We start from the raw sequence: 26,897 nt of genomic DNA on the forward strand, positions 1-26,897 counted from the left end.
TTATATGTGTGAACTATATAATTTTTGATTTACTTTCATTTTCCAGGGGGGGCATGGCCCCCCTTGCCCCACCCCTCTTCCGGACGTCCATGGTGCCAATGCTGCAGATCTCCATATATTTACCTGAACCTGAAAACAGTGAAGCTTTGGCTACCATTGAATTATCCTCCTAAGCAGTCCTATCATGAAAACCCACATCTGTATATAATGCAGATAGCTATATAAATTGCCATTGAATCCATGCAAATAGGCACAGAACAAATCTCTGGAATGTCAGAGTAAATGCAAAAATGATAGTTAAATTCTAAGTCAATACAGTATGAGTGTGAGTCAACAACCCCTAATCACTAAGGTCTAAACATATATGTGATTACCTAAATTTTTCTTAGCCAAGCAAGAATGTAAAATGTTGGTGCATTACAATGTTAGAAACTACACACAGTAGAACTTTGATTGTACATTTTTTTAGAGGACTAAGGTGAAAAAACTTAAAATGCACGAAAATCTAAATTCCTGAAAATTTTTATAACATTTTGCTATGTTGGGACCATGAATAATGTATAATGGGGGAAGGGAGGGAATACAAAACCGGAGCTCCACTGTATATGAATTTTCATGTTACATATTATTACTTATTTTGAGGCATCACATATTTTTCATTTAGAGTGCTTATTTTATAATGTGGTGTTTGTGCCATTTCTCTAGCTACACTCCTCACAAAAATTTGGAATATTGTTATATTATGCACAACAAGTTTGGAATATTATTATGTTAGACAATAGGTGATAAGCACGGTGGCACCTATGTTGGCGAAAAGACGGGAACGTCCACCACGCAGATACCATGTGTTGTTGCATTCCAAGGCCGTGTCTATCACCTATTGTCTAACGTAACAACATTCCAAACTTTTGTGAGGAGTGTATTATTCTGCGATGCAGATACAATCATATTTTTAATAAGTACTATTGACATTGGCGAGAATCTGTCACAGTATTAGCATTAATGTTGATATTGGTATTGGTTCAAACCGATATCAGCTCAGCCTAATATTAACCAATGATTTTCTGATCCAATCATGAATAACTTGTATATTTTTATACATAATAGATGGCAATTGGAAAAATTACTAACAGAATTCGGGTCAAGACAGTAGGTTTGACAGATCAACGAGTCTCTTTAACATCCAGTGTTTTCAATAACATCCGTCTGATCAAGATGTATGCTTGGGAGAAGAGTTTTTTCCACAAAATACTTGGTAAGTAGAAGTGTCATTGTATTTAAATATAACTGATATGCTGAAATGTAGGTCTGGCCTGATAGGATTATCTTGAAATTTGTTTCAGTCATCAGTATATTTTTAGGAAAACTAAATAGTGAAAAGGAAAGTCGCAATAATGAGATTAATTTACAAATAAATAGTTGTAGGGATATTTTAGTGTCCTTGAAGTTATATAATCCAGTTTGATTTAAAATTTAAATTCTATTACTTATGCGAAATTGATTTTTCAATTTCTGTGAATGTCAAAACTATCTAATTTGTATCCTTGTTTCGAAATCTAATTGTATGACACATGTAGGAAATCTAGCATGAAGGTGGAAAGTAAATGTTGAAATGAGCCTCAAGAAAACTGGCAAGAAGTCAAAAGTGAATAGGAATAGATGGAAGATTTGAATTGCTGTGACAATAAACATTCAGATTTAGGAACAAGGCCAGCAGCAGGATTTTTTCTCAATGGGGCCAGCAGTCCTTAAAGTGAAGGAAACATGGAGTGATGCTTTCCTCCAGTTAAGAAAATTCTCAAAGCATCTCCAGCAATAGGATAATTTGTTTAGGCACATAATCTTCTGTCTTTCACAGCACCCCTCATCCATGTTTCCATGCTACAATTTCAAAATTTGAATTATATGATGTCTTTCCAGATATCTCAAGGGGTGCTCCCTCTGTGGGATGCCTTTGTTTAGGAACGTTATAATTTTAAATCAGTTGACTATAACAGAAAGGAATTCTGATGAAACTAATATTGTGGTAGTTGTTAAATTAGTGGAAGTAGACGAGGTCATTAGGTTCAATGGCTCTGTTTAAAAATAATAATAATAATTTTCCTGTTGACTCAGTTTGTATGGCAATTCAATGACTGAAGTACCATAAAAAATTGCACAAAAAATTGTAATTTGACCTTCCATGCTGCAACATTTCAGATGCATTTTCATAGCTCTCTAAGCACACATTTCTGAATCTTTAAGTGTTTTGATATCATCTTAAAAATACAAAATTTCTTTGAGGAGAAAAACCTACAAATGATGGGAGGACTCTCATGTGCTGGACTTTTTGTTTTCATTAAAAATGTTCCAAGAATGAACATAAATATAACTATTTATTGTCTTGTTTTATTAATAGACATTCGGCATAAAGAACACAAGCAGCTTATGAGAGCTTCATTTTGGCAGTCCCTGGGTTCAACTCTGACTCCATCAAGTGCTACATTAGCCAGTGTTGCTACTTTTCTTGGTTACAGGTAAGAGAACGTAAATTAGCCTGTGTAATTCTGTCTTCCTCTTCCCCCCCCCCTCTCTCTCTCTCTCTCTCTCTCTCTCTCTCTCTCTCTCTCTCTCTCTCTCTCTCTCTCTCTCTCTCTCTCTCACTCTCTCACTCTCGCACACACTCACTCACTCACTCACTCACTCTCGCACACACTCACTCACATCCTGGACATGTAGTATCATCAGTTCCTACAGTGGAACCTCGATTTTATGCTTTTCAGTGGACCGAGGTAAATAAAGAATGCAGAATCAAGTAAAATGGCTTCATTGGGACCAATGTACAAAATAATGTGCGAAACTGTAAAATACAGGTACTGTAGCTAGAATTGGGCTTCCACTGTAATTATCGATCATTCTCATCGTCAGAGCCTAAAGATTAAAGAAAATCCATACAAAATGTGAAATGTAACAAAACTGAGGAAACTAAGTGAAATTTTTACTGATGGCAAAATAAAATTTCATGATATCAATAGCCAATATTATAATGCACTATTATAAATTCATGATATACCAGAGTGATTTATTACTTCCTTAACACATTCCCTGCCAAGGTGGTCTCACCAATTCCTTCGTCCTGCACCAAAGTGGTTATTGGACTTTATTTTGCAAATTCGCAAATTTGCTTTTTTTCATGTAAAAAATAGAGCAGCCAAAACACTGTGTGCACGTGACTCCCCACACCTTGTCCGTCATGCTTTATGTGCATCATTGTTGTACTCGTGACCAACAGCATGCTAGGAAAACAAAGTGCAAGCCACATGTTTCGGTCATAATGACCAAAATGGCTTGATTGTTGTGCACTAGTTTCGGACTTGGCGGAGAACATGTTAATTAATTCATGTGACCATGACTGATGGGTTGTGCCTTAGTGAAAAATGGAAATGTTCATTAGAAATTTATTTTAGAGAGTTCAATGATTTATAACTATGTAATGCTACGAATCTGTACTCATTTACAGGCTAGTTATGGAAATATTGAGAGAGAGATAGAAAGAGTAATGTTTATGACAGTGATAGTACCATTGGATAGAAATTTCCTTCTGTCTAGGGAAATTTTACAGCAATTTCAAGTGAAAGTTGTTCTAAAAGGTGTCTCTAAGTAACTTATACAGTAACTTGTTTGTCTCGGGGTAAATAGGCTGCTATAACAGTTATTATACTATCTTTCTCTGTAATCAGGATTCTTTATTTACAATTTACTTCATGCATTCTTCACAGTAAATCATCTCTCTAGGTATTAATTTGGGATTCTGTAATGTGTGAAGATGAAAGATTCTTATATGAAAAGCTAATGTGCTATCCTTGCTGTTAAATGTCAGTGCAAGTAATAACTCATGAATTCGTCAGAAAAAACTCCCTTTATCATATTCACAACAGATCTACAGGAGGTACTTTGCATAAAAAATATGCCAGTTAGCTCATTGATCTCTTGCCTCTTCGAGAAACCCTGCTGTGACACAATCTTTGCTCTAATTTTGTAAAATCTTGTCAATCACAATTATCAGAACACCAAGATTTTGGAGCTCTCACCAGGAACTGCTTACACCAAAAGGCGAGAGATCTGACCATTCTGCTATTTAGAATCACTAGTATTTGTAAAAACAAAGAAAACAAAAGATTGATGTCCTGTATCCATAACATTAAGTAGACCTTTTACACACCTAAATGAAGAGTACAGGGAACATTTTATTGATTTGCTGTTGTTAATGGCATTAAATAGCTCTGTCAGTGTAGTTTTATATGGTGTAACTGTACAGATAAAAAAACTCTGCAAGTCCTGAGAAATATGAAAGTTTAAAAATGGTATACAATGAGAAATTATGGAAGTTTGGATTTGATCTCTTGCAAAAACCGGAATAAGTGATTTGTCAGGTTTTCTCCCTGAACTCTTTAAATGTATTCAGGATAGCAATCTATTGAAAACTTTCCTTTTCTTATGCAGCTTGAGTGGCAACAACATGTATCCTACAGACATCTTTGCTGTCTTCTCCATCTACAATGCAGTTCTTTTCTCCATGGGAAGATTGCCATATGCAGTCAGGTGTGTCGGGGAAGCAAAAGTATGCTTGAAAAGGGTCAAGGTAAGAAATTATTACTTTTTTGCTGGACAAATGTATGATTGTGTTGTATGCAGGCCTCGGAAGTTGATACCACAGATCTACAAGAAAAATTTTTTTTTAGTTGCCAATGATTTTTTAACGAATTTATGGTATTTTGGTTGTGCTGAATCTAAAATGAATAACAGTTTTGCCAAGTTGGCTCTAGTTCTTGAGATACTTGAAATCCTTCGATTTTAAGTTCATCTCAATAAGAGCTGTAGGTGTTGACATGAAATAGGGCATGGTTTTCATTTTAGAGTATATAAATATTTATCTTGTCCATCCATTGCACAGAATATATTTATTAAAAGTTTGTTCTTCTTTATTTGTTTGATTTTTGAGTTGAGGGGAATGAAACATGAGTTCTTCACGAGCAGGCCGCGTAAATAATCCTGATAGATTATGCTGCATTTGTGGTGAATATTCTGTGTGACTTTGTAAAGGAAGCATATCTTGCATATTGAAGTAGTTTCTTAAGTCTTGGATAAAGGTGGCGAGTGTTTCATTTCATCTATAGATCCTATCATGGACTAAATATTGAGATACTAAAAACGAGAAACTCATTAATGTTTCAAATGTCTCAAATTTTAAGAATGATAAGAAGCTTCTACATGATTCAGTTGCCTCAGTTGTCAAGAACAATTTCGGCAATCACAAACACAAAAACTATGAAGAACTGGAGCAATACTTGCTCACAAACTTAAAATATTTTGGTATTAATATGAGCATAAAGATAAATTTCCTCCAAATCCACTTTGACAGTAGTCCAGATAATCTTGGTGATTTTAATGAAAAACAAGTGGAGAGGTCCACCAAGATATAAAGGAGATGATGGAGGAAATATTTCAAACCAGATGGGACAGATACGAGATAGCAGATCAGTGGTGGCCATTATGAGGGTTGTGGAGGACATTTCCAACCACTTTTTGCCTCCCCACTATGGTCTCTTAATGATAACCCTGTTTTGGTACCCAATCGTCACTGCTGTGGCAGATTATTGCTGGGATCTTCAATGTGATTGTTCCGACACCCTACACACAAGAAAATCTCAGAAACAATGTTTTTCTCATCATTAAGAGTGATTAACAATGAGATTTCTTGCTTTTTTATGTTTTTTAAAGGACAGCTATTACTCAAAAACTATAGCCAATGTAGAAAAATTGATATCATATTCAAAATCACAATGGCAAAGCAGGCGCGGTTGGCTGTATAGCGCAAATGTGCAGTGAACCCCCAATAATATACAAAATAAACAATAACTGAGATGTTCATAAGCGTAGAGTGCCAAATTATCTTAGTGAGAAGGAGAAACCGCAGGCCAGAGCAACTCAACTCCCCTCTAGTTCCATTTCGTGCAAAGCCTCCACTGAACCTCCGCAAGGCAACCCCTACCATGCTAAAAGCATAGGATGGCTAGCAGAAGCTCGATGCGTACATATGGCGAAAATACATGCAGTCTGATACTCCAGGAAGGTCGTCTCGTCAAAACTGACATGCACAGTTCATAGGATCACCAGCGAGCTGGAGTGAACCACGCTCTTCTCTCTTCCAGTGTTGCACTATGTGTTTCATTTGAATTCATTTGGCATTCTCTTTGTATTATTTATATTTTACAAGACTTATTAGATTAATGAAGAGGGTGTAATATAAATGTAGAGGTGTCCCCAAATGAAAGCTAGAAGTAAAGATAATGGGACAAATAAGATAAATATGATAGAAAACAACTTGCCTACACATTCAGAGTTTTCATCTTTAAGATGGAAACACTTCAGGTGGAAGGAGCCGAAAAGTAAAAAATTGCGCGAGGGCGAGGGGTTGCTTATCGGACAAGACTTAAACAACCTTTTGGTCTTCTTACATCAGACTAAATGCTTTCGTTGACATGTTAGGCTTTTTAGGTTTAGTTGTCTTAGAATATATACACTGCAATTTTCGAGGCTTTACCGTGCTTGACCAAAAATGTAGTATTTGATATTTATTCAAGCCTAACCTAACAATGAAGGCATTTCGCACTTACGTCAGAAGACGACCAAAAAGTTGTTTGGGTTTCGTGCGATCAGTTATACTCTAGAAAGAGAGGGGACGCGTGTGATTGACTTTGTTATGTGTCATTGTCTCCATACTTGTTAGTTTGTTTTGAAGTGCGTGGCTGGTGATTGAAATATATTTGGCATGGTGATATGTTGAGTGGAGTGAGGTGGATTGTGTATTGGAAGGAGTGTAGTTGTTGCTGTGCAAGAAGTTAACATATTGCATAGAATAGAATAGAATCGCTTTGATTTAGCGATATACTTTCGAATAGTTATATAAGAATTATCTTGTAATCAAGGGGTCTTGGGTTCGATTGCTGATACATATTCATTTTAGCAGGCAGAGATTTGTATTTTTAACTGTAGGTTCAGGATCCAGTTCCAATAATATAGTCTATTTGACAGTGGTGGGACCAGAAAAGTGTTGGCAAGAGTGGAAGAGGCAAAATTGAAGCGAGAAAATTTTCTGAATTCTGAGATACCCCAAAATACAATACCATACGGAAATCTTAAATTAAAATGATCGCCCCCTACGCACACACTTGTTGGTGCTGTCACTGTTATCTGAACATAAAGCAAATTAACTTTGTCAGTAATCTACCAGCCAAAATTTGATAATTTTCCCAGTACTATCTCTACGAACCAAAGCGTGTAGTGTCTCAAAAGGTTTAGATAAGTCCACTTTGAATAATTTTGGTGAACCCCCAGGTAAATTGTGCACGAACCGCGCCTGTGGCAAAGATACCCTAAAGTGACTCTAATTTCGCTGATATAAAAAGTGTGTTTACCAGTGTAATAGTGCATACTCAGTTTCCCTTCAGTTTGAATTGGAAAACAGTGATTTTACTGTTTTTTCAATTTTTTTGAGAGTTTTTTGTGGTCTGAATTGGAATTTCCTAGCTGGCGGGATGCTTTATGAAAACTTCCTTAACTGGCGGAACCCCCCCCCCCCCTTCTTCCAGTATCCCAGAATGTAGTGATTGAGTGAGTTCCCCAGTCTACACCACTATATTTAACTTAAGGCAAGTAACCTAACCACACTAACTGAACATTGCAAGTGTTAGGCCTGCATTCTGACTTGGACACCTTGGAAAAAGCTTCAAACTCAATAAGGGTGCCGTGAAACGAAAAAGTTTGGGAACCCCTGGCCTAACCCAATGAAATAATTACAATAAGCAGTGATGGATAGGCTTTCTTGTGATGTACACATGGATGAAATCCCCTTCTCCTCCCGCTAGTTGGCACCTACTATGATCATTGAAGAAGATGCCAAAGTGTTGGGATCACCATGGCATACCCACCCCACTCCTCCTCCCTCCCTCAATCTGCCTATGGTAAAACCTCACCAGATCACAAAATATGCTTAAAACATTATTTCCTCACTCTTTTTAAACACTTTAGGCATTATAGGTACTGATAATTGTAAAGCACTAACAGTCAAAATAGGCAATTCTAGGCACAAGAGAATTTACATATAATGATTGTAGTTCCCTGAAAGAGTGATGTAGGATTTCTTCTTTTTTTTTAATTTGAAGGGGTACATATTTCACTTGAAAACCTTTGAAATGTGTGAAATCTGTATGTTTCCACTATTAAAACTATATTTACAATTGACAATTGACTGGTATAACCTCAGAATAAATTGAAGCTATAGAGTTTGTACTCAGTTCATTTGACTTTTCAATTTCTTTTGCTTTCGAAAGAGCTCAGAATGGGTTTTCTAGCATCACATATTTTGATAATTAAGATTTGGGGAAACATTTTACACTGCATATTGAAAATATGTCAGAATTTATTTTTTTAGAATCTCAGTAATATTTCCTGAGATTTGCGTGCTTTTAGAGATAGGTGAGTGAAACCGTGTGTTTTATATTACTACAATCTGCTTCTGCAATTTGCTATTGCAGGTTGCTCGACAAATTTTTACAGGGTACAATGTAGATTTATGGCTTTAGAATGTACTGAATCACCACTTAAAAATTTGGGAGGGTACAATGTCCCCCTGTGCCTTCCTATTTCTTCACCACTGCCCACAAATGTATTTCTGTAGCTAAAGCCTATGACACGTTCACAGGAACAGATTTGGCATTAAACCAAAATCTAGTTATCAGCACAGTGGTCATGACTATACACTTAATTGTACGTACCTGCTAAATATGTAACAGACATGAATGTTAATGTTATTCTATAAATTCATGTGTTTTCTGACTTGCAGTATAAACATAGAAACACTCTTGGATTTAGAATTCCACAAACAATTCTAAATTAAAGCTAGTTTTAGATTAGGATTGAGTAATATTCATTTTGTGTATGCTTATTTCCTTTACTACATATTCTTCTGAAAAATCTTAGTAAATGATATTACTACCTTCGTGAAATGATTCTATCAGATTAAGATGAAGATGATGATAATGTTAGCTCTTAAAAGCTCATCAATTGCTCTTGATTATTCATTGAGTGGGAATCTTGAAGATGTGTTTACTAACTGCTTGTGTGTGTTGAGATACTGAAATTGTCTGTTCACAGGAATACCTTACACTTCCAGAGTTTGACATTGATTATCAGAAGTTGAGGCAGTCTTCAGCAACAGCAGTGAGCATAAAGGATTGCACTTTTGCGTGGGAAGTCTCACAAACCGAGTTGAAGAAGAAGAAAACTAAAAGTAAGTTGGGTGTTGTTTTAATATTAAATTTCTCTCTCTCTCTCTCTCTTGCTCTCTCTCACTCACTCACTCTCTCACTCTCTCTCACTCACACTCTCTCACTCACTCACACTCTCTCACTCACTCTCTCTCTCTGTCTCTCTCTCTCTCTCTCTCTCTCTCTCTCTCTCTCTCTCTCTCTCTCTCTCTCTCTCTCTCTCTCTCTCTGTCACTCACTCACTCACTCTCAATGTTGTGTGTTCAGAATATATTGAGTCCATCAGGACATGCAGATTACAACATGATCAAAAGAACTTTCATAAATATGTATCCACATAATCACTCTTTCACTAGAAGAGTATGAGATGTTATGGACCAATATGATATATTTGCCAATATCATACTATTAACTGATATGTACAAATCTGATGTAGAATGTTCCATGAAGACCGTTGGCCTCCTTAATTAATGTTTGTAACATTTTCTGCAACCAGGTAACTGAAATAAAAGAGAAACCAGACAAAAAAACAGACCATACATATTATATGTTGGTATTCATGCAAATAATAACAAAACAACAACAGAATTTTGCACAAAATTAAAGCTATTTATGCATGTATCAGATCAATAAAATTATTGTTAATTTTACCAATAAACCAATATCCTCATGTGTAGATGTCAGCCAATACCAATAGGTAGGGGCATGCATTTTTCGTTTCTGACGAAAAAACGAAATGTCAAGAAACACATTGTAGTGTTAATTTTTCATGATTTTGAAAGGTGAGAGATGCATTTTGTTACCATGTTTTGTCACGAAATAATGCGAAATGAACTGCAAAATGCAAACTAAACACGAAATTTTGGTTTATTTACCGACGCCACACCTTCTGAGGTCTGAATTATCCTGCAAGTTATGAAATTCACGGAAAATTGATTAGTTCTGCTGTTAATATTGGAGAAGCAAAAATGGACTCCTTTAGACTCCTTTACAGAGAAATAAACTTAATAGTCTGATAACTACATAAATGTGCTATTAGAAGTGAAATGTTAATTTTGTGTAATAAGTGCACTGTTTAAATCAAATTTAGGATTATATTCACAATTTTAAAGTCAAAATATATTTTTATATACCGCTTTTCACCGTTATAACACAGAAATTTTATTTTATTTACCACTTTTGAACCCGAAATTGACTCTGTTTTCCTACCAAAATTTTGCTTTTTTATTTACCAAAATGATGTGTCTCTACCAAAGGGGTATCAATTAATCTGTCCCTCAACGTTATCTATATCGACCAATACCGATAGAGTACTGAATTATATATGTTCCATTATTTATAGAAGGTCAAACTGAACTCTCGTATCTTTTCCTACTAAACCTCAAAATTTCAGTTATATTTCTGGGACCTTCATCATGAGTTTATTCCAGGTAGTTAAAAACGTTAAAGTTAACCTTAAACCTGAATTAAAAAGCTTAAAATAGGAAAATGTCATAACAGGGATTGGCAGCATGCTCTCAAACAGCAGCTAGTTGTTTTAATCTCAAAGTTCTGATGAAAACTTGGATGTTCTTGGTTGAAACATATGTGATGAAGACTTGATGTGTTCTGGATTAAATTGTGATCAAGACTTGACTTGTTCTTAATTGGAACATTGATGATGAAGACTTGTTATGCACAGTGGCCATACGGTCCAAGGTGCCATGCTTTGGGCTCCGGCTATGGGATGCATAAAGATTTGAGTCTGCTGGGGGAAGTGAAACAGGTTTTCTCCTGAGATTTCAGCCTGTGCATGGGACCAATGGCCACCCACCATCATGAGGAAATTGGGGAACTAAGAATGAGTAGTGTAGTGTATCCTGGTCATGCATGGACGTCCGCAGGATTTTTTCCCGGGGGGGGGGGGGGGTCAAAGGAGGCATATTTTTCCCCATAATAGTGATACCCCCTCAAAAAACACTGCTTCGGTCTGATATTATCATGTTCCTTCAATACACTTAACATAAATTACTGTGACTGAAATGAAATTATGTGTGAAATGCATATATTTTTATGTGAACATCTATTTTCCAGGGGGGGCATGCCCCCCCCCCCCTCCCCGAACATATATGCAGTCATGGAAACATGCAACAACGACTGGGGATTTATCGTGCTGACCACACATCATTCTGTAACTGGTCGAATGATCTCTCACCTCGGAAGGTGAGTGTGAGGTGGGAGTGAGGTTGGTAGTCGGTAGATAGGTCCTGGCCCTGACAGGCTGTTGTGCCATGGGTTATGATGAAGACTTGTGTTCTGGATTGAAACATCTATATAGTTTTAAGTAGGGATGGTGTATATTAATCAGTACCCTACCCATGGACGTCAGTAGAACAGCAGAATTTTTCTGGATGGGCAAGGTATTTTTCCAAGATGGAAGGGGGTGAGGGGCAAACAATACATATTTTCCTCCATGATAGTGTTGGCCCCTCAAGAAAGAAAACACTCAGTTAGAAAGTTTATCAGTGTATTGGTTTATCAGTAAAATTACCCATAATTTTACCAGTCCATTATATCTATGAATAGCTTGTAATTTTTTTCAAAATTCTTCAATTTGCTGGCCTCTCAGATGGCATAGTGGTAACGTCGTCATCTTGTAATGAACCCGGGATGGGTTCGTTACCCAGTGGAGGCACATGGCACAGTGGTTCGGATCCCATTTTAAACTGTATGTCCTGTCCCGATTAGCCTTCCTGTGCATAAAGTGGACTTAAAACAACAAATCAATCAGTCAATCTTCCATTTGCTACTAGTTTTGTGATTTTTTGTTCATGTAACCTGATTTTGTAAAGTAAAAGTAAAAAAATCCAGTTTCTTTTTTCAAATGTAAAGCCCATTGCATTCACATGCTTACGAACATTAATTAAGGAGGTTAATGAAGCATTCATGATCTTGGTAATTTTGTAATTTTATTCATTATCAATAGAATATTAGTTATCAGTAGCAGCAAATTATATGTTGATACTTTATCGACATTGGCGACATTTATATTTCAGCCCATTCCGAATTTTATTTATTTATTTTTTGTTCCACTGCATGTGTGCACCTTGTGCATTGTATTATTTATTCTATATAATAGTATGGCACTAAAGTTTATTCTTCATTTCAGGTAAACAAGTTTCTGTTGCCGTAGGAGTTAACAATACACCACTGATTAGTGTTTTGCATAACATAACACTGGATGTTCCCCGTATGTCTCTGATTGGAATTTGTGGAAGTGTTGGCAGCGGAAAAAGTTCTCTTCTACAGTCAATCATAGGAGAGGTGAGAAATGACCTTCATATATTTATGGGGTGCAAGGGTTGACATTATGAGAAGCACCCAAAGTCAACCTCACTTCCACGTAGCACATTCCGGTAACTGCAACATTGAAGGGCATCTGAAACTACAGCCAGTATAATCCTCTGTAGAGCTCTGTGTTGTCCTGTCATTTGTCCTTATATGTACCGAGTGCCTCTTTACATCCTCTACTTTGAGTCCTCGGAGACACGTGTTGATTTTAGTTATAGTAAGGGACTGGCCCCCATGAAATGTGATGGGTGCAAATAGCCTAAGTGTCAAGTGTTGACACACACAATCAATTAATTTACATAATGATAATTTCTAAATTGAAAGCTTAAATATTTGTTTCTTTATGAAAGTTCAGAAGCATCAAAGCTTAAATAGGTCATGATCATTTTTGCTGATAAAAAACATTATTTTTTGACCTTATAGAAATAAGACAATTACGTCCTTCTTTTTTCTTTGGTAAATTACAATTATAAGAGACACCTAAACCACTAGATCATGCACATATAATGAGTCAGAGATTCCCATATCTAACAAGAGCTGGTATTGGAAAATATTCAATCTAGCTACTAGAACATGGAATCTCCTTTTTGTCAATATTAAAACATATTCCAATTAGTTAGTCTCAGATTTTTGTCTTCTGTGTGCTCTCATTCATCAACCAGGGCTGCACAGGGCAGGTCAGAGGGATGACAGTGCAGTAATTTGCCCGAAGGCCTCCCAAAGCTCGGAACATTTTTGTTCAAATTTGGAAACCCAAGAAAACTTCAGTGTATTATTATTTAACTGCTGTGCTCATAATAATTATGACAAAATTTATTGTATAATTTAGAGAAAAGTCTATTTTACATAATGTTTTCCAATGTCCACATATGTTAGTAAAAAATTGAGTTTAGCCATGCAGACTAATCATCAAACCATTTGTGACATGCAGGAACAGCCCTGAAGTTTTCATGATTGAGGGCAAGTGGCTCCATTATCAGTTTTATATATTGCTTCTATAATAAAGATTTTAATGATGAAATACATTGGTTCATTCATCTATTTATTCTTGTAAACAATCAAAACATTCAGTATATGTTGGTTGCTCAAAAAATATTAAGATACATAAATATAATTCTGTGGCTTCAAAGAAGTATCTTGGCCAATCTGTCTTGTCAATGAATGTCAAAAATTGACAACACTCAGCACCTATTTGTAACAAATAAAAGTAAGAATTTGGTTTGTGAATAAAATGCAGCTAAGCTAATTAATTTTAAAACATTATTTATCTTGAATACATAACGTTTCTTCTTTCTGTGTTGCGAACTATATATTTTCTCTGATTAATTTTGAAGGACCATTATCTTCATTAACTAAGAATATGGCAATCTCCGTTCCAGATGCCATATCCTCAGTTAATGAAGGCAATGGTCCTTCACCTTTTTGTGCTTACAGTGGACTTAAAACAAACTCGGACTCCTAAATACATTTGCCGGCCCCCGTAGTGGAGTGGTTAGCACATCACGCTATGATGCCAGGGGTTCCAGGTTTGAATCCTGGCCTGGGCATGGATGTTTGTGAGTGTCCATTCATCATTTTCATCATATCATCACTCATCCCCATCTTCGCAATTTATCCAAAAGTGGCACAAAAAGCAAAGTAAAATAAAGCAAATCAATCAATCCTAAGTACATTTCTCTGATCTTTTCTATATAGAGGGTCTCCCCGATGTTATAGTGGTGGTGATGTCTGCTTTGATACCCAGTGGATGCACAGGCCACAGTGCAGGTCCAGTTCCAATTGGCTTTTCTGTGCATAAAGCGGACTTAAAACAATAATTCAAATTCAAAATTTCCTATATAGTATCTATGGATGGTAAAAACTGAAGGAGATTTCATATCAGAGTGACAAGTAGCAGGTGACAATTGATAAGTGACAAGCAACACTTCGCCACAAACTCACACATCAACTAAACACTTTCCCCTACAATCTGGAAATATCACTTGCTGTACATGCATAACAAATAGACTGAAGCATCATAATACATGCTATTGAGAAAATGGCTCGGCTCAAGGGATATGTGAGTGACAAGTGATGTATGCAGTGTGTTGCGTCACAGTGGTGAAAAAGTTTGCATCAACGTCTTAAGTTTCATATTTCGAGTGTTGGGTGACTTGGATGTTACCTTACATACCAATTATCACTTTATTGTGAAATCTTCCTGAGAGCTTTTCCATGTAGAATTGCTGTTTCTATTTTTATTATTATTTTGTTTCTTGCAGCTTCGCATGGTGAATGGAAACATGCAAGTGGATGGATCCCTTGCCTTTGTGTCGCAGCAAGCATGGATATTTAATGAAACCCTAAGAGAAAACATCATATTTGGTCTTCCATTTGATCAAAATAGGTAACAGTGTTTCCTTTTTAAAAAAAACTGTACAACAATTATACCTTCTTTGTAGTGACATACCAGAAAATTTGCTGATCCTGACCACTTACTGATAATTATAGAGCTGCTGATATTTAACCAATTCTGATATATGTAAGTGATTTATTTACAGGAAATGCAATGCCATTTTCAGCTTGCTGGAAATTTAAATTAGGGATGGCCAGATCCGGATTCTGGCGGATCCGAAATCCGGATCTGGTTGGTTCCGGATCCTAAGGATCCAGATCCTAAAATTTTTTGGATCCAGATCTGCGGATCCGGAATTTTTAGAACCGGATCCGGAATTTTTAGATGAGGTTTTGCCATCCCACATGCGCTTCTTTGGAAAGTAAGAATGTGTTTATAACATATTGTTACCTGCTAATATACATATATATATATATAATATACATACATACACATATATACAGGGTGACTGGTAATTAGATGTATTCCTTGAAAGGGGTTAAAGTAGAGACAATTTGCAATAAATTTGACCATATGATACCCCGTCCGAAAATTAGTAGTTTTCGAGATAATCGAATTTCAATTGTTTTTTAAAAAATGACAATTTTCCACATAAAAAGATGAATGGAGAAAAAACTGCTCATTGTATGGAACTTATTTCAGCGTTTTCTGATAGCTAACAAATAAGTGGTTTGTTAAAAAAAAGTTTTCCCCAAATAACAATCACATGTAAGTAACGGGTGGGTCTAAACTTACAAGTGATGATAAAAAAATGCACTCTTTGTTTACTTGGCAACGTATTAATAACTAAAATAGTATGACACGAAGTGTACAAATTACTTAAATTACTTCCTTGTGACATCTGCTATCCAATAAGGTACAAATGTTGCTAACATACACATTTGTGTACAAGAAATAATACTTCATTCATCTTCATGTGAATGGAATCAATGAACAATACAATTAAAGAACATTACACGTCTTGCTGAAAGTGGGCACCTCCGTTACGAATGCAGGCACGCAGGTCTTAACTCGTGATGTGATGGTGTCCTTGATGCGTTGACCAGCTGTTAAGATCCTCTCCCTGAGCTCTTCTTGCTAGTTTACCTGTGTGTTGTAAACTAAATGCTCCAAATGTAGAAGTCTCAAAGCTTCAAATCGGGGGGGATCGAGCCGGGAAGGGAATCGAACTGCTTCTGCCAATCCATTTCTTTGGGTAATTTTCATCTAGCACACCTAGGCAGAAGTATGGATGGGTGTCATCAACAATCATTTGATTGAGCCATTTTTCCTGCCCCAAATCTTAAATGGCATCACTTATGAACATTTTTTGAGGAACGGGATGGCAATGTTGTTGGAGGATGTGCCTCTAGCTACAAGACGTGACATGATTTATCAGCATGATGACTGCCCAGCTCGATCCCCGATCGATTTGGTGCCTTGCGACTTTTACATTTGGAGCCTCATGACAAGACACAGGAAAACTCGCAAGAAGAGCTCAATGAGAGGATCTTAACAGCTGGTCAACACATCAAGGACACTATCACATCACGAGTTAAGAGACCAAATGTCCGTAAAAACCTGCATGCCTGCATTCGTAACGGAGGTGCCCACTTTCAGCAAGACGTGTAATGTTCTTTAATTGTATTGTTCATTGATTCCATTCACATGAAGATGAATGAAGTATTATTTCTTGTACACAAATGTGTATGTTAGCAACATTTGTACCATATTGGATAGCAGATGTCACAAGGAAGTAATTTAAGTAATTTGTACGCTTCGTGTCATACCATTTTAGTTATTAATACGTTGCCAAGTAAACAAAGAGTGCATTTTTTTATCATCACTTGTAAGTTTAGACCCACCCGTTACTTACATGTGATTGTTATTTGGGGAAAACTTTTTTTTAACAAACCACTTATTTGTTAGCTATCAGAAAACGCTGAAATAAGTTCCATACAATGAGCAGTTTTTTCTCCATTCATCTTTTTATGTGGAAAATTGTCATTTTTTAAAAAAACAATTGAAATTCGATTATCTCGAAAACTACTAATTTTCGGACGGGGTATCATATGGTCAAATTTATTGCAAATTGTCTCTACTTTAACCCCTTTCAAGGAATACATCTAATTACCAGTCACCCTGTATATATAGTGTGTGTGTGCGCGTGCGCGATTTGTAATTAATTAATACACTTACAAGGGAGGTCTAAGTCTCCCCCTCCGATTTCCATGAGGGCCCAAAGGAAGAAATACGTGTTTTTGTGTTTCAGCTATAGATCGACCGCAAGGAAAAAAACCTTGGGACGAAAAGTCCCCGTGCAACTTTCCCTTCTTCCCTCCACCTCGGGCCATAAGGAAGCATGGTCCACTCTCCCCCTCCCCTACTCACGGGGGTACGGTGCACAGGACTCGCGGGTCTGCGCAGGTTGTTTTGCTCGTGGTTCCACTATAAAAAAAACTGTTTTAGGGGGCAAAACCCCCCTCAAAAGTCAAGATGAAGACAAATTGACGCGGGGATCTGACCCCTGTGTGCCACTCCGATTTCCATGAAATTTGGCAGGTGTATAGAGGGGCCCAAAGGAAGAAATACGTGGTTTTGTGTTTCAGCTAAAAAAAAACTTTTAGGGGGCAAAACCCCCCTCAAAAGGTAAGGATGAAGACTAATTGACGTGGGGATCTGACCCCTGTGTGCCACTCCGATTTCCATGAAATTTGGCAGGTGTATGGAGGGGCCCAAAGGAAGAAGTACGTGTTTTTGTGTTTCAGCTAAAAAACTGTTTTAGGCACCCCCCCAAGTCAAGATGAGGAGAAATTGAAGTGGGAATCTGACCCCGAAACCACATAATATGGCATAGGAAGAAACAGGGGGCATAGGGCCTCTCTATACACCTGCGAAATTTCATGAAAATCGGAGGGGGACACAGGGGTCAGATGATTCCCATGTCAATTTGTCCTCATATTGACATTTGAGGCGGGTTTTGCCTCCTAAAACAGTTTTTTAGCCGAAACAAAAACAAACACGTATTTCTTCCTTTGGGCCCCTCTATACACCTGCAAAATTTCATTAAAATCAGAGCGGGACACAGGGGTTAGATCCTTACTTCAATTTGTCCTCATCTTGACATTTGAAGGGATTTTGCCCCCTAAAACAGTTTTTAGCTGAAACAGAAAAACACGTATTTCTTTCTTTGGGCCCCTCTATACACCTGCCACGTTTCATGGAAATCGGAGGGTAACACAGGGGTCAGATCCCTACTTCAATTTGTCCTCATCTTGACATTTGAGGGGAGGTTGCCCCCTAGAACAGATTTTTAGCCGAAACAAAAAAAAAACACGTATTTCTTCCTTTGGGCCCCTCTATAAATCTGCCAAGTTTCATGGAAATCGGAGGGGGACACAGGGGTCAAATGCCCACTTAAATTTGTCCTCATCTTGACATTTGAGGGGGTTGCCCCCTAAAACAGTTTTTTAGCCGAAACAAAAAAACACGTATTTCTTCCTTTGGGCCTGTTTATACACACACCTGCCAAGTATCATGGAAATTGGAGGGGGAAACAGGGGTCAGATCCTCACTTCAATTTGTCCTCATCTTGACATTTGAGGGGGTTTTGCTCCCTAAAACAGTTTTTTAGCTGAAACAAAAGAACACGTATTTCTTCCATTGGGCCCCACTATACACCTGCCAAGTTTCATGGAAATCGGAGGGGGACACTTAGATAACCTCCCTTGTTAGTCTTACAACTTTGTAATTATATAACACTGCATATATTATAATGTTTTATTTTAATTTGTAAAACTAACTAGAAAAATTGTATAATTTTTGTATAACATTTCTATCTTGTTATATGTGTTAAAGGTTTCATCCTGGAATGGAATGTCTCACATTTATGTGTGTTTCCATTTCCAATACATTTGAATGAATACATATTCGTTTCAATGGCATTTACAAAATCACCTCTGACATTTTATGTTAAACAAGTAAGACTATTTTTGTGCACGAGTGTGTTAGTCAATGCGTTGCAAAGTATTTTAGGAACAACACTTGAAAAAAAATTATTCTACTAATGAATTTTTTTTTGTAATCGAAGATCATAATACCTTTTAAGGTGTGGTAATATTATAATGGGATTGAGATACGAAACTCTCGGATCCGGATCCGGATCCAGATCTTTCAGATCCAGTTCCAGATCTGAAACTTTTAGACCCGGATCCGGAACTTTCAGATCCAGATGCGAAACTTTTGGACCCGGATCCAGATCCGGAATTTTCAGATCCAGATCCGTAACTTTTGGATCCGAATCCGGATCCAAATGGATCCAGATTTTTCGGATCCGGATCCGTTTGGCCATCCCTCATTTAAATGCTACGAACTTCTTTTTGTATATTATAAAATAACCATGGATGTGAATTCTTCAGGTACAAATGATGTAAACAAAAAAAAATTGTGAAATGTTGGAAATATTATGTTTCAATTTCTGTGCTGTATATTTCAATATTATATATGGGGTGTCTGGAAAAAACTCGGGATTTAATTAAATTTATTTATAGATTTGTTGAAGCAAAAATGTTTGTGATGTATATTATCAAATTGCACCAAAATCTCGTTTATCCTAATTTAATGAGACCACACCTGTTTTTGGATCAAGAAAATTTCTGATAATCCTGAATATATCTTACTAAACATGTACTGTCATGACAGAGGAGAGAGACATTACTACAGTAATAGCAACCAATAGAGTGCACTCAGTTAAAATTAGTACACTGGAACCTCGATTTTATGTTATTTATGTGACCAAGCTGAAGAAACTGAAAATGCAGGAAAATTTTGCAACATTTTACTATGTTGCAACCATCAAGATGGAATGTATAATGTGGGAAAATGTAAAATCGAGGAACATAAAATCAGGGTTCCACTGTATTGCCATAGTTAAAGTGCAGTTTATTGGTGTAAAATATATAATAATTTTTAACCCTTTCCAATTTTTATACACTATACTGATTAATAATACAGGATGGCACACGAAAAAGAAGCCCAAGTCAGTATCATATGCCGTTAACATCAGGCTACTTTTTCATGTACCACCCTATATGAATAGAGTTATAGTAGATATTATGTGAACAATGTTGTATTATGTGAAATCACTTGTGTATGTATAAAAATATATATATTATAGTCATGGAAAAATGTTTTTATGTATTTTAAAGTTTATTAAAAATAATTTTGTAAAAACCAGATTTTCATAAAAATGAGTTTTGAGTGTACATTGTTACAAATTTGATTATCTGTTAGTGTAAGTCAGTTCATGCCCAGCTCTGTAGACATCAAAACAGAATGTCCGCCTGATTGCAGAAGGGAATTGCCATAAATGTTGGGTATTGGGATCAGAAAATTCACCTCAGTTGGTTGAGTTCATCCTTAACAGTCTTAAAGTTAATGTCTGGAGTGGCATCATGCATTATCACTTTATTGAACTTTTTTTATTATTGAATGATAGAAGTGTATCATACCTGGATATGTATTTGTGTAAGAAGAAACTCCCTCTAATGTTCCCACAGACACAGGTTCTACAATAAGAAAAATAAGAATGTAATAAGTAGTTCTTTTTCTGAAATTACAGTGTTTCAGTGCCAATTGCATTCTGCATTTTTCAGTGAAAGTAATGAGCAACAATTTTTTAAAAAAAATCAGAATCCATCAATACTTGCAAACAAAGTAAATCATTACAAAATATAGACTTTACTGAACACACTGAGGTAGTGTGACATCATTAGCTTTGATGACATGAGTGCAGTCAGTTGTTTAAAAATGGCTGACAGTGATGTTTCGTTTCGACAATGTGCTGTGATTAAATTCCTTGTTAAAGAGGGAATTCCTGCTGCTGAAATTCAGAATAGACTTCAGCATGTGTATAGAGATGTATGCATGGGTGTTAGAAGATGGGTAAGACATTTTAAGGAAACGCGAGCATCAACGATCAGCCTCGGAGCAGTCGCCCACAAACTGCCTCCACGGAATGCAACATGGAAAGCAGAGGGCTGCATTCTGGTTGAATTTCTTGAACCTGGGGTAACCATAAATGCATTGCAGGATAAACATCTTAAAAAGAAAATCATTCTTCAACACGATAACGTACGCCTGCACTCTGCTCAGTTCACCAGGGAGAAAATTTGGTAAATGGGGTGGGAACTTCTGCTTCACCCTTCCTACAGGCCCAACATTGCACCCTCCGACTATCAACTGTTTGGTTTTGTGAAGGAATGGTTACAAGGTCAACACTACCAGACGGCGGAGGACATACAGAAAGCAGTGCGTCAGTGTCTGCGAGCAGCTGGAACAGAGTTCTACCATAAGGGTATTTTCAAGTTTCCAGAAAGGTGGGGAAATTGTGTGCAAGGAAATGGAGACTTTGTTGAAAAGTAAGGAAGTCTTTAGCATGCTTTTCTTTAATAAAACCAAAACTTGGTTCATGAAAAATTGTTGCTCGTTACTTTCAGTATGACCCTCGTATTCATGATTGCAACACCTGTGAGAGATCACATTTTTGATGTTGTTTTATGTTCACAGGTACAACTCTGTCCTGGAAGTGTGTGGATTGGAGCATGACTTGGAACTCCTAGCCAATGGAGACATGACAGAGGTTGGAGAAAATGGATTTAATCTAAGGTAATTTTGTCACATTCTTTTACTGAACATGGAAATTGAAGTTAGCTTTTTTATATTTAAAATTAGCTGATTTAATGAAAACTGTAGGGGTCTAGTCAGGAGGCCATCTGACTGCCATGCAGGAAATCCAGGTTCGATTCCTGGTTTGGTGATGTAAGCTCAGAATTTGTCTGGCCTTGTTCCTGCATGAAGTGACTGTGGTGTTTTCCCAGCCTCAAATAAATTGGTACCTGGGGGAGTACAAGTGCGGCCAAGATCGAAATTGTGGGTCCCTACCTATAAACCCTCTTCATATGTGCCTTCATAGCATGGAGAACTTTGCCTCACCCTATCTTAATTTGCATAAACCTTTCTTCATTTGTCCTTTTGAAACCACTCCATCCTGTAACAGAGCTGGTTGCATAGTTTGCAACAAAGATCCAAGGTGGAGTTGTGACGACACAGCTTGACAGATGAAATGTTACATTCACAGCTTAAATGTGAGTCCTCGTGTGCAACTTGACAATGTTACATTCTTCGTGCTCCAAAGTATGAGGGTGGATCAAATTAAAACTGAACAGGGGCTACAGAATGAAATCAACAAGGTTTATTTCAAACGTAATCTCCAAAGTTATACAAGCACTTGTCCCACTGTTTCACCAAATGGTGAATACCCTGGAGTGTGTGTAAAATGCCAAGTGACACCTTTGCAGTCAACATTTTCATAATTTTACACCAGTATTGTATGAAAAAAAAATGATTTTATGATTAAATGACATCCATTTAAATATTGGGATTATCTCGCACAATAAACAAATATTTTGCTTAATTCTGTTTTAGCACTGGGGACTTTTTTAGGGGGTATGTCCTGGCCTCTGGACCAGAGGTTGCAGGTTTGAACCCTGGTTAAGGTATGGATGTATCATTGTGCTCGTCCCATCCAGTGACGTACTGACGATTTTTGTAAGGGTTGGCAATGTGACAGCAAGGGGATGTCACACCTTTCATTTTTTAGTAGTCTGCTCTATATTTTGTTATATTTTCCTGCATTTGACATTCTTTTCCCCATCAATTTCATCAGCTCATTATTCATCCTCGTCATCTTATTTAACACCAAAGGTAGAAAAGCAGCATAAAGTAGAAAGATAGTTCCAGCTGATGAATGATAAAGTCATCAACTGTTATTTTGTATACTCACATGTGTAACTGTGTGTGTGTGTGTGTAAATACAATAAAGCAGCTATTGCTGTAACAGTTTAGTGATGTAACCTTGAAACAAACTATATAATGAATGTGTACTATTATATATCTATCCTTATGCAACATTTTAACATATTCACACCCAGCTCTGAAAGGACCATTTAAATAACCAGCCCAGACATTTTCTAAATCCAAACTTACCTAAAAAAATATTTCCGCCATCTTGAATTTTCGAGTTTTTCAAAATGGCGCCCTGGAGGCTGCAAATTGACTTTTTCAGCCTGGTGGATAGGAACCTGACCTCTTCGAGGTTTCCTGCTGGTGTCCCCTATCAGTGAGCCCCTATTGGTCCTCCAAGGATCCGAACGTGTTGGGCCCCCTGGAGCCCTTGGTAATTTGGCACACTGAACATATTCTCGGGTACAGCATCGGACCTCCCCTCCAGTGTCATGTGTTGCACTCCTTTTCGTTTACCAATCAACATGCGGGGAGAAAATGCCAAAAAAGAAAACTGAAAAATTGACACTGCAGCTAAATGACCTTAGTCGTTTAAGGGCAAATACAAGCATATACTTTAAAACCACCGAGGTCGTTTACGGGTGGGAATGTGTTAACTATTCAATATGATGATGTTAATGTACATCTTAAAAATTAATACTAATACCACTATTGTTTCATCATCAATTTTTTAGACACTTAGCATGCAAAGTTTTTCTAGATATGTGCCTGGACGCAGGGAATTCCACATGGACTATTTAACTTGTTATGTCTTTCAGTGGAGGACAGAAGCAGCGTGTTAACCTGGCAAGGGCTGTGTATGCTGACAGAGACATTTACCTTCTCGATGATCCTTTGAGTGCTGTTGATGCCAGAGTTGCCTCGCATATCTATTTTCAGTGCATTCGTGGGAAACTCAGTGGCAAGAGTATCATTGTAGCCACACACAGCTTACAGGTAAATGTGCATTGCTAAGATGAAAGAGCTTAACCAATATAAACTGACGTCAATAACATTTCAAGTCATGGATAAGTCACGGACACTATTTTAGATAAAGAGGGTTTCTTCTACATAATGTAAAAGGTGCACCCAAGTGCATGGCCAGATTTTTTGGGGGTGTTGAGCCCAACTTTCAGGGAAAAAAAATTGTTGGAAATTTGTGAGAGGAAAATAACACTGATATAACAGCTTGCAATGTACCTGCCTCTGTGTATAGTAACTTCAACCGTGTATTAATAAATTACTACTTTTGGCAAAATATTATTGAACACATTAAGTTGCTCATAGTAGAAAATTTATAATTATTGCAGAATTTTTCACAGAATATGTAGGGTAAAATTTGTGAGAAGAATCATGTAAATCATTACAGAAAAATAAAAAAAACTAAAGATGATAATGAAACTCAAGTGTGGGGAATAATAAGGTAGTTTCATACAAAATTTCAATGAATATACTTAAGTTGCAACTGCATCTAAATGGGTCTATCCTGGGGTTGTTTTTATTAAATAACTTGCACGCTTTCCTCATGTATTCTACTTCTGCTATCTTGGTTCTTCTGAGGGGTCATTTCTGGGCCTTAAAATGCAGTTTGGAACATAACAATTCAAATCAAGAACAGATGAGAAGTATCTATTTTAACAATAAGAAATTTAGTAAAGAAAGCTAAAAAAAAGTATGATCCACTCTCCCAAAGTGTAGAGCACAATCACATTTACAGTAAATAGGAAATAATTTGAAAATGATAAATTATGAGTTCATAAATTAATTTTTAAATGAATACTTGACTACAAAATTCCTACATTTCTAATCAATAGCACTGTTATGTGTGTTTTGAGTAGTGAATGATTTAAAGTTTTTGGTTGTTGCGAGTTCAAAGCGAATTAAAATTCAGGGGTTCAGGATGGGAAGTGTTCAGTTCACAATTTCCAGAAAAGATCAGAAAGTTTTCGGTATTGGAAATGTTCAGGATTTCCAGGCCCTGCAGTGCTCTGGGAATATTTTAAATTCTACATGTAATTTCTACCTGAAATGGTTATTTTTCCCAATTTCCAGAATGAAACGAGTTATTCTGACACTTATGAGGGATATTTTTTAAGTAAAGTCCATTTGGCCAAAAAAAAAAAAAAAGAAAAAAAAAAAAGAAACTGCACTGCTGAATTTTTAGTGAAAATTTATTTTGTATCATTCTACATGCCTTGAGCTATTTTTTCACATAGTTTCTGTGGTTATTTAAACATTTGTCATAATGTACCTTTTGTAGACCCTCCTCATAGAAGTCGGCCACCTGCATAGCAATCCATTCCCCAACTTCCGTTTTCACTTTTTTATCGCTGCTGAAATGTTTGCTGCAGAGAAACTTCATTAAATGTCAGAAAAGGTGATAGTCACTGGGTGCAAGAATTTTAGCACATGCACCAAACCCTCACTGATTACAATGACTGACCTGAGTGTGGCTCATCGTACATGTTCTCTCGCCTGTCCTTGAACATTCTTACCTATTTCAGCACTTTGATATCATGCATTTGGGCTATACACTTCACAAATCTAGCGATAAATTTCTGCTGGCATCAAGAACCGACTCAGACCGTATCTCACAGTCAGTGGGCCGCTCAATTGTCTTAAACATTTCAATCACACAGCATGAAGTGCATGCACTGGCAACGTGGAATGTTGCCGGGATGTGCAGAGGATGCCGGGAGTCTGTGCGCATGCACAGTACTATGCCTGCATGCAGTGGCAGCGATTGGGTTCCAAAAGTAGGGGGCAAGCTGACAAAACTGGGGGGGGGGGGGGGGCAAGGACAGTTTACTTTCCCTTGGTGGATAAGGTTTAGTACAGTGACAATCCCCCCATGCACCCCCTATTCACTGACACTGCCAGCACAGGATATTGAAAGTTTATTGGCAAACAGACCTTATTTAACACTTTAACTGCCATGTGTACCGCCGGTAGTACAAGCCTATGCTTTACTAGCAAATGAGCAGAGATTTTGTTGGTGTATCCAGGAGGTCAAGATTTTATCTTCAGTAATACAGTTATTTACTTCTTTACCCATGATTGACAATAATATGTCGGATAATTGTGTTTTTTCTTTGTCAAACTCTTTGGGCTTTACCGTGAATTGATGCATATGAGGCCAATATGACAGCCAGCGGTTCAAGGAATTGAAACCTGCTTATCTTTTATGAAATGTTTCATGTGCTCAAACATTCACAGAGGAAATTTATCAACAGTAATATTATTACAATTTCTTTCACTTGATAAGAGGCATTGTTGTCATTCATTGTTCTTGTTATTGTTGTCATTACCTGTTATTTTTAGTTTTCCTGTATTTTTTGTTACTCTGCTCTTGGCATTTAGCAAAATGAAGTGCACTTGATTTAAAAACTGAACGAAGCCTATCAAAGTACTATGCTATTCTGTCATGTTATTTACAACATTGCATTGATATATATAAATATAAACACAAAGTATTGTATTATTATTAGAAACATTTCATTGCACAATTCAAATTAATTGTGAGAAAAAGTGAAAGGAAACCCAATGAAAAGTATTTAGTGTGCAATAAGTTTATTCTCTAATGTGTGTTGTAATGTATACTAAATAAATAAGAATAAATTATAAATACATGATAAGTAAAAGATATGTAAATACACAAACAAAATATTAGAAAAAATAGGTAAAGTAAAAAGTGAAATTCCTCATGTGTATAGCACCGTGCCATGAAGGCACATTTAGGGGATATAGGGGTAGGGCCACATATATTCTTGATCTCAGTCATTTTGGAGGTGATGTGATCAGCACAATGCTCTGGCCACCTTTACCACCCAGGGTTGCCCCCAGGTATCCATTCATTAGAGGTTGGGCGAGCACCAAAGCTGCTTTATGCGAGGACAATGCCTAAACACAAACATCAATGTTCAAAACGGGATTCAAACTTGGGACCTCTGGCATCATAGGATGCTGTGCTGACCACTCCGCAATGGAGGACGACATCGACAAGACTACCTCAGCTCTCTTGTAAGAAAATAGACGTAAATAAT

General features: G+C 36.9%; 1 protein-coding gene across 1 annotated transcript in view; it reads left to right on the forward strand.

The window, feature by feature from the left end:
• The window catches only part of LOC145989462 (ATP-binding cassette sub-family C member 5-like), a 219,873-nt gene that overhangs the window by 159,605 nt on the left and 33,371 nt on the right, over nt 1–26,897 (forward strand). Inside the window, exons 8-15 of the mRNA XM_083124809.1 lie at nt 1,108–1,255; nt 2,399–2,516; nt 4,483–4,621; nt 9,196–9,331; nt 12,457–12,611; nt 14,900–15,024; nt 21,580–21,678; nt 23,634–23,811. Of these exons, the coding sequence (XP_082980935.1) occupies nt 1,108–1,255; nt 2,399–2,516; nt 4,483–4,621; nt 9,196–9,331; nt 12,457–12,611; nt 14,900–15,024; nt 21,580–21,678; nt 23,634–23,811 (1,098 nt within the window). The remainder of the gene's footprint in view (nt 1–1,107; nt 1,256–2,398; nt 2,517–4,482; nt 4,622–9,195; nt 9,332–12,456; nt 12,612–14,899; nt 15,025–21,579; nt 21,679–23,633; nt 23,812–26,897) is intronic.

This window comes from Lepisma saccharinum, chromosome 6, assembly GCF_977018435.1.
Source record: "Lepisma saccharinum chromosome 6, izLepSacc3.1, whole genome shotgun sequence".
Lineage (NCBI taxonomy): Eukaryota > Metazoa > Arthropoda > Insecta > Zygentoma > Lepismatidae > Lepisma > Lepisma saccharinum.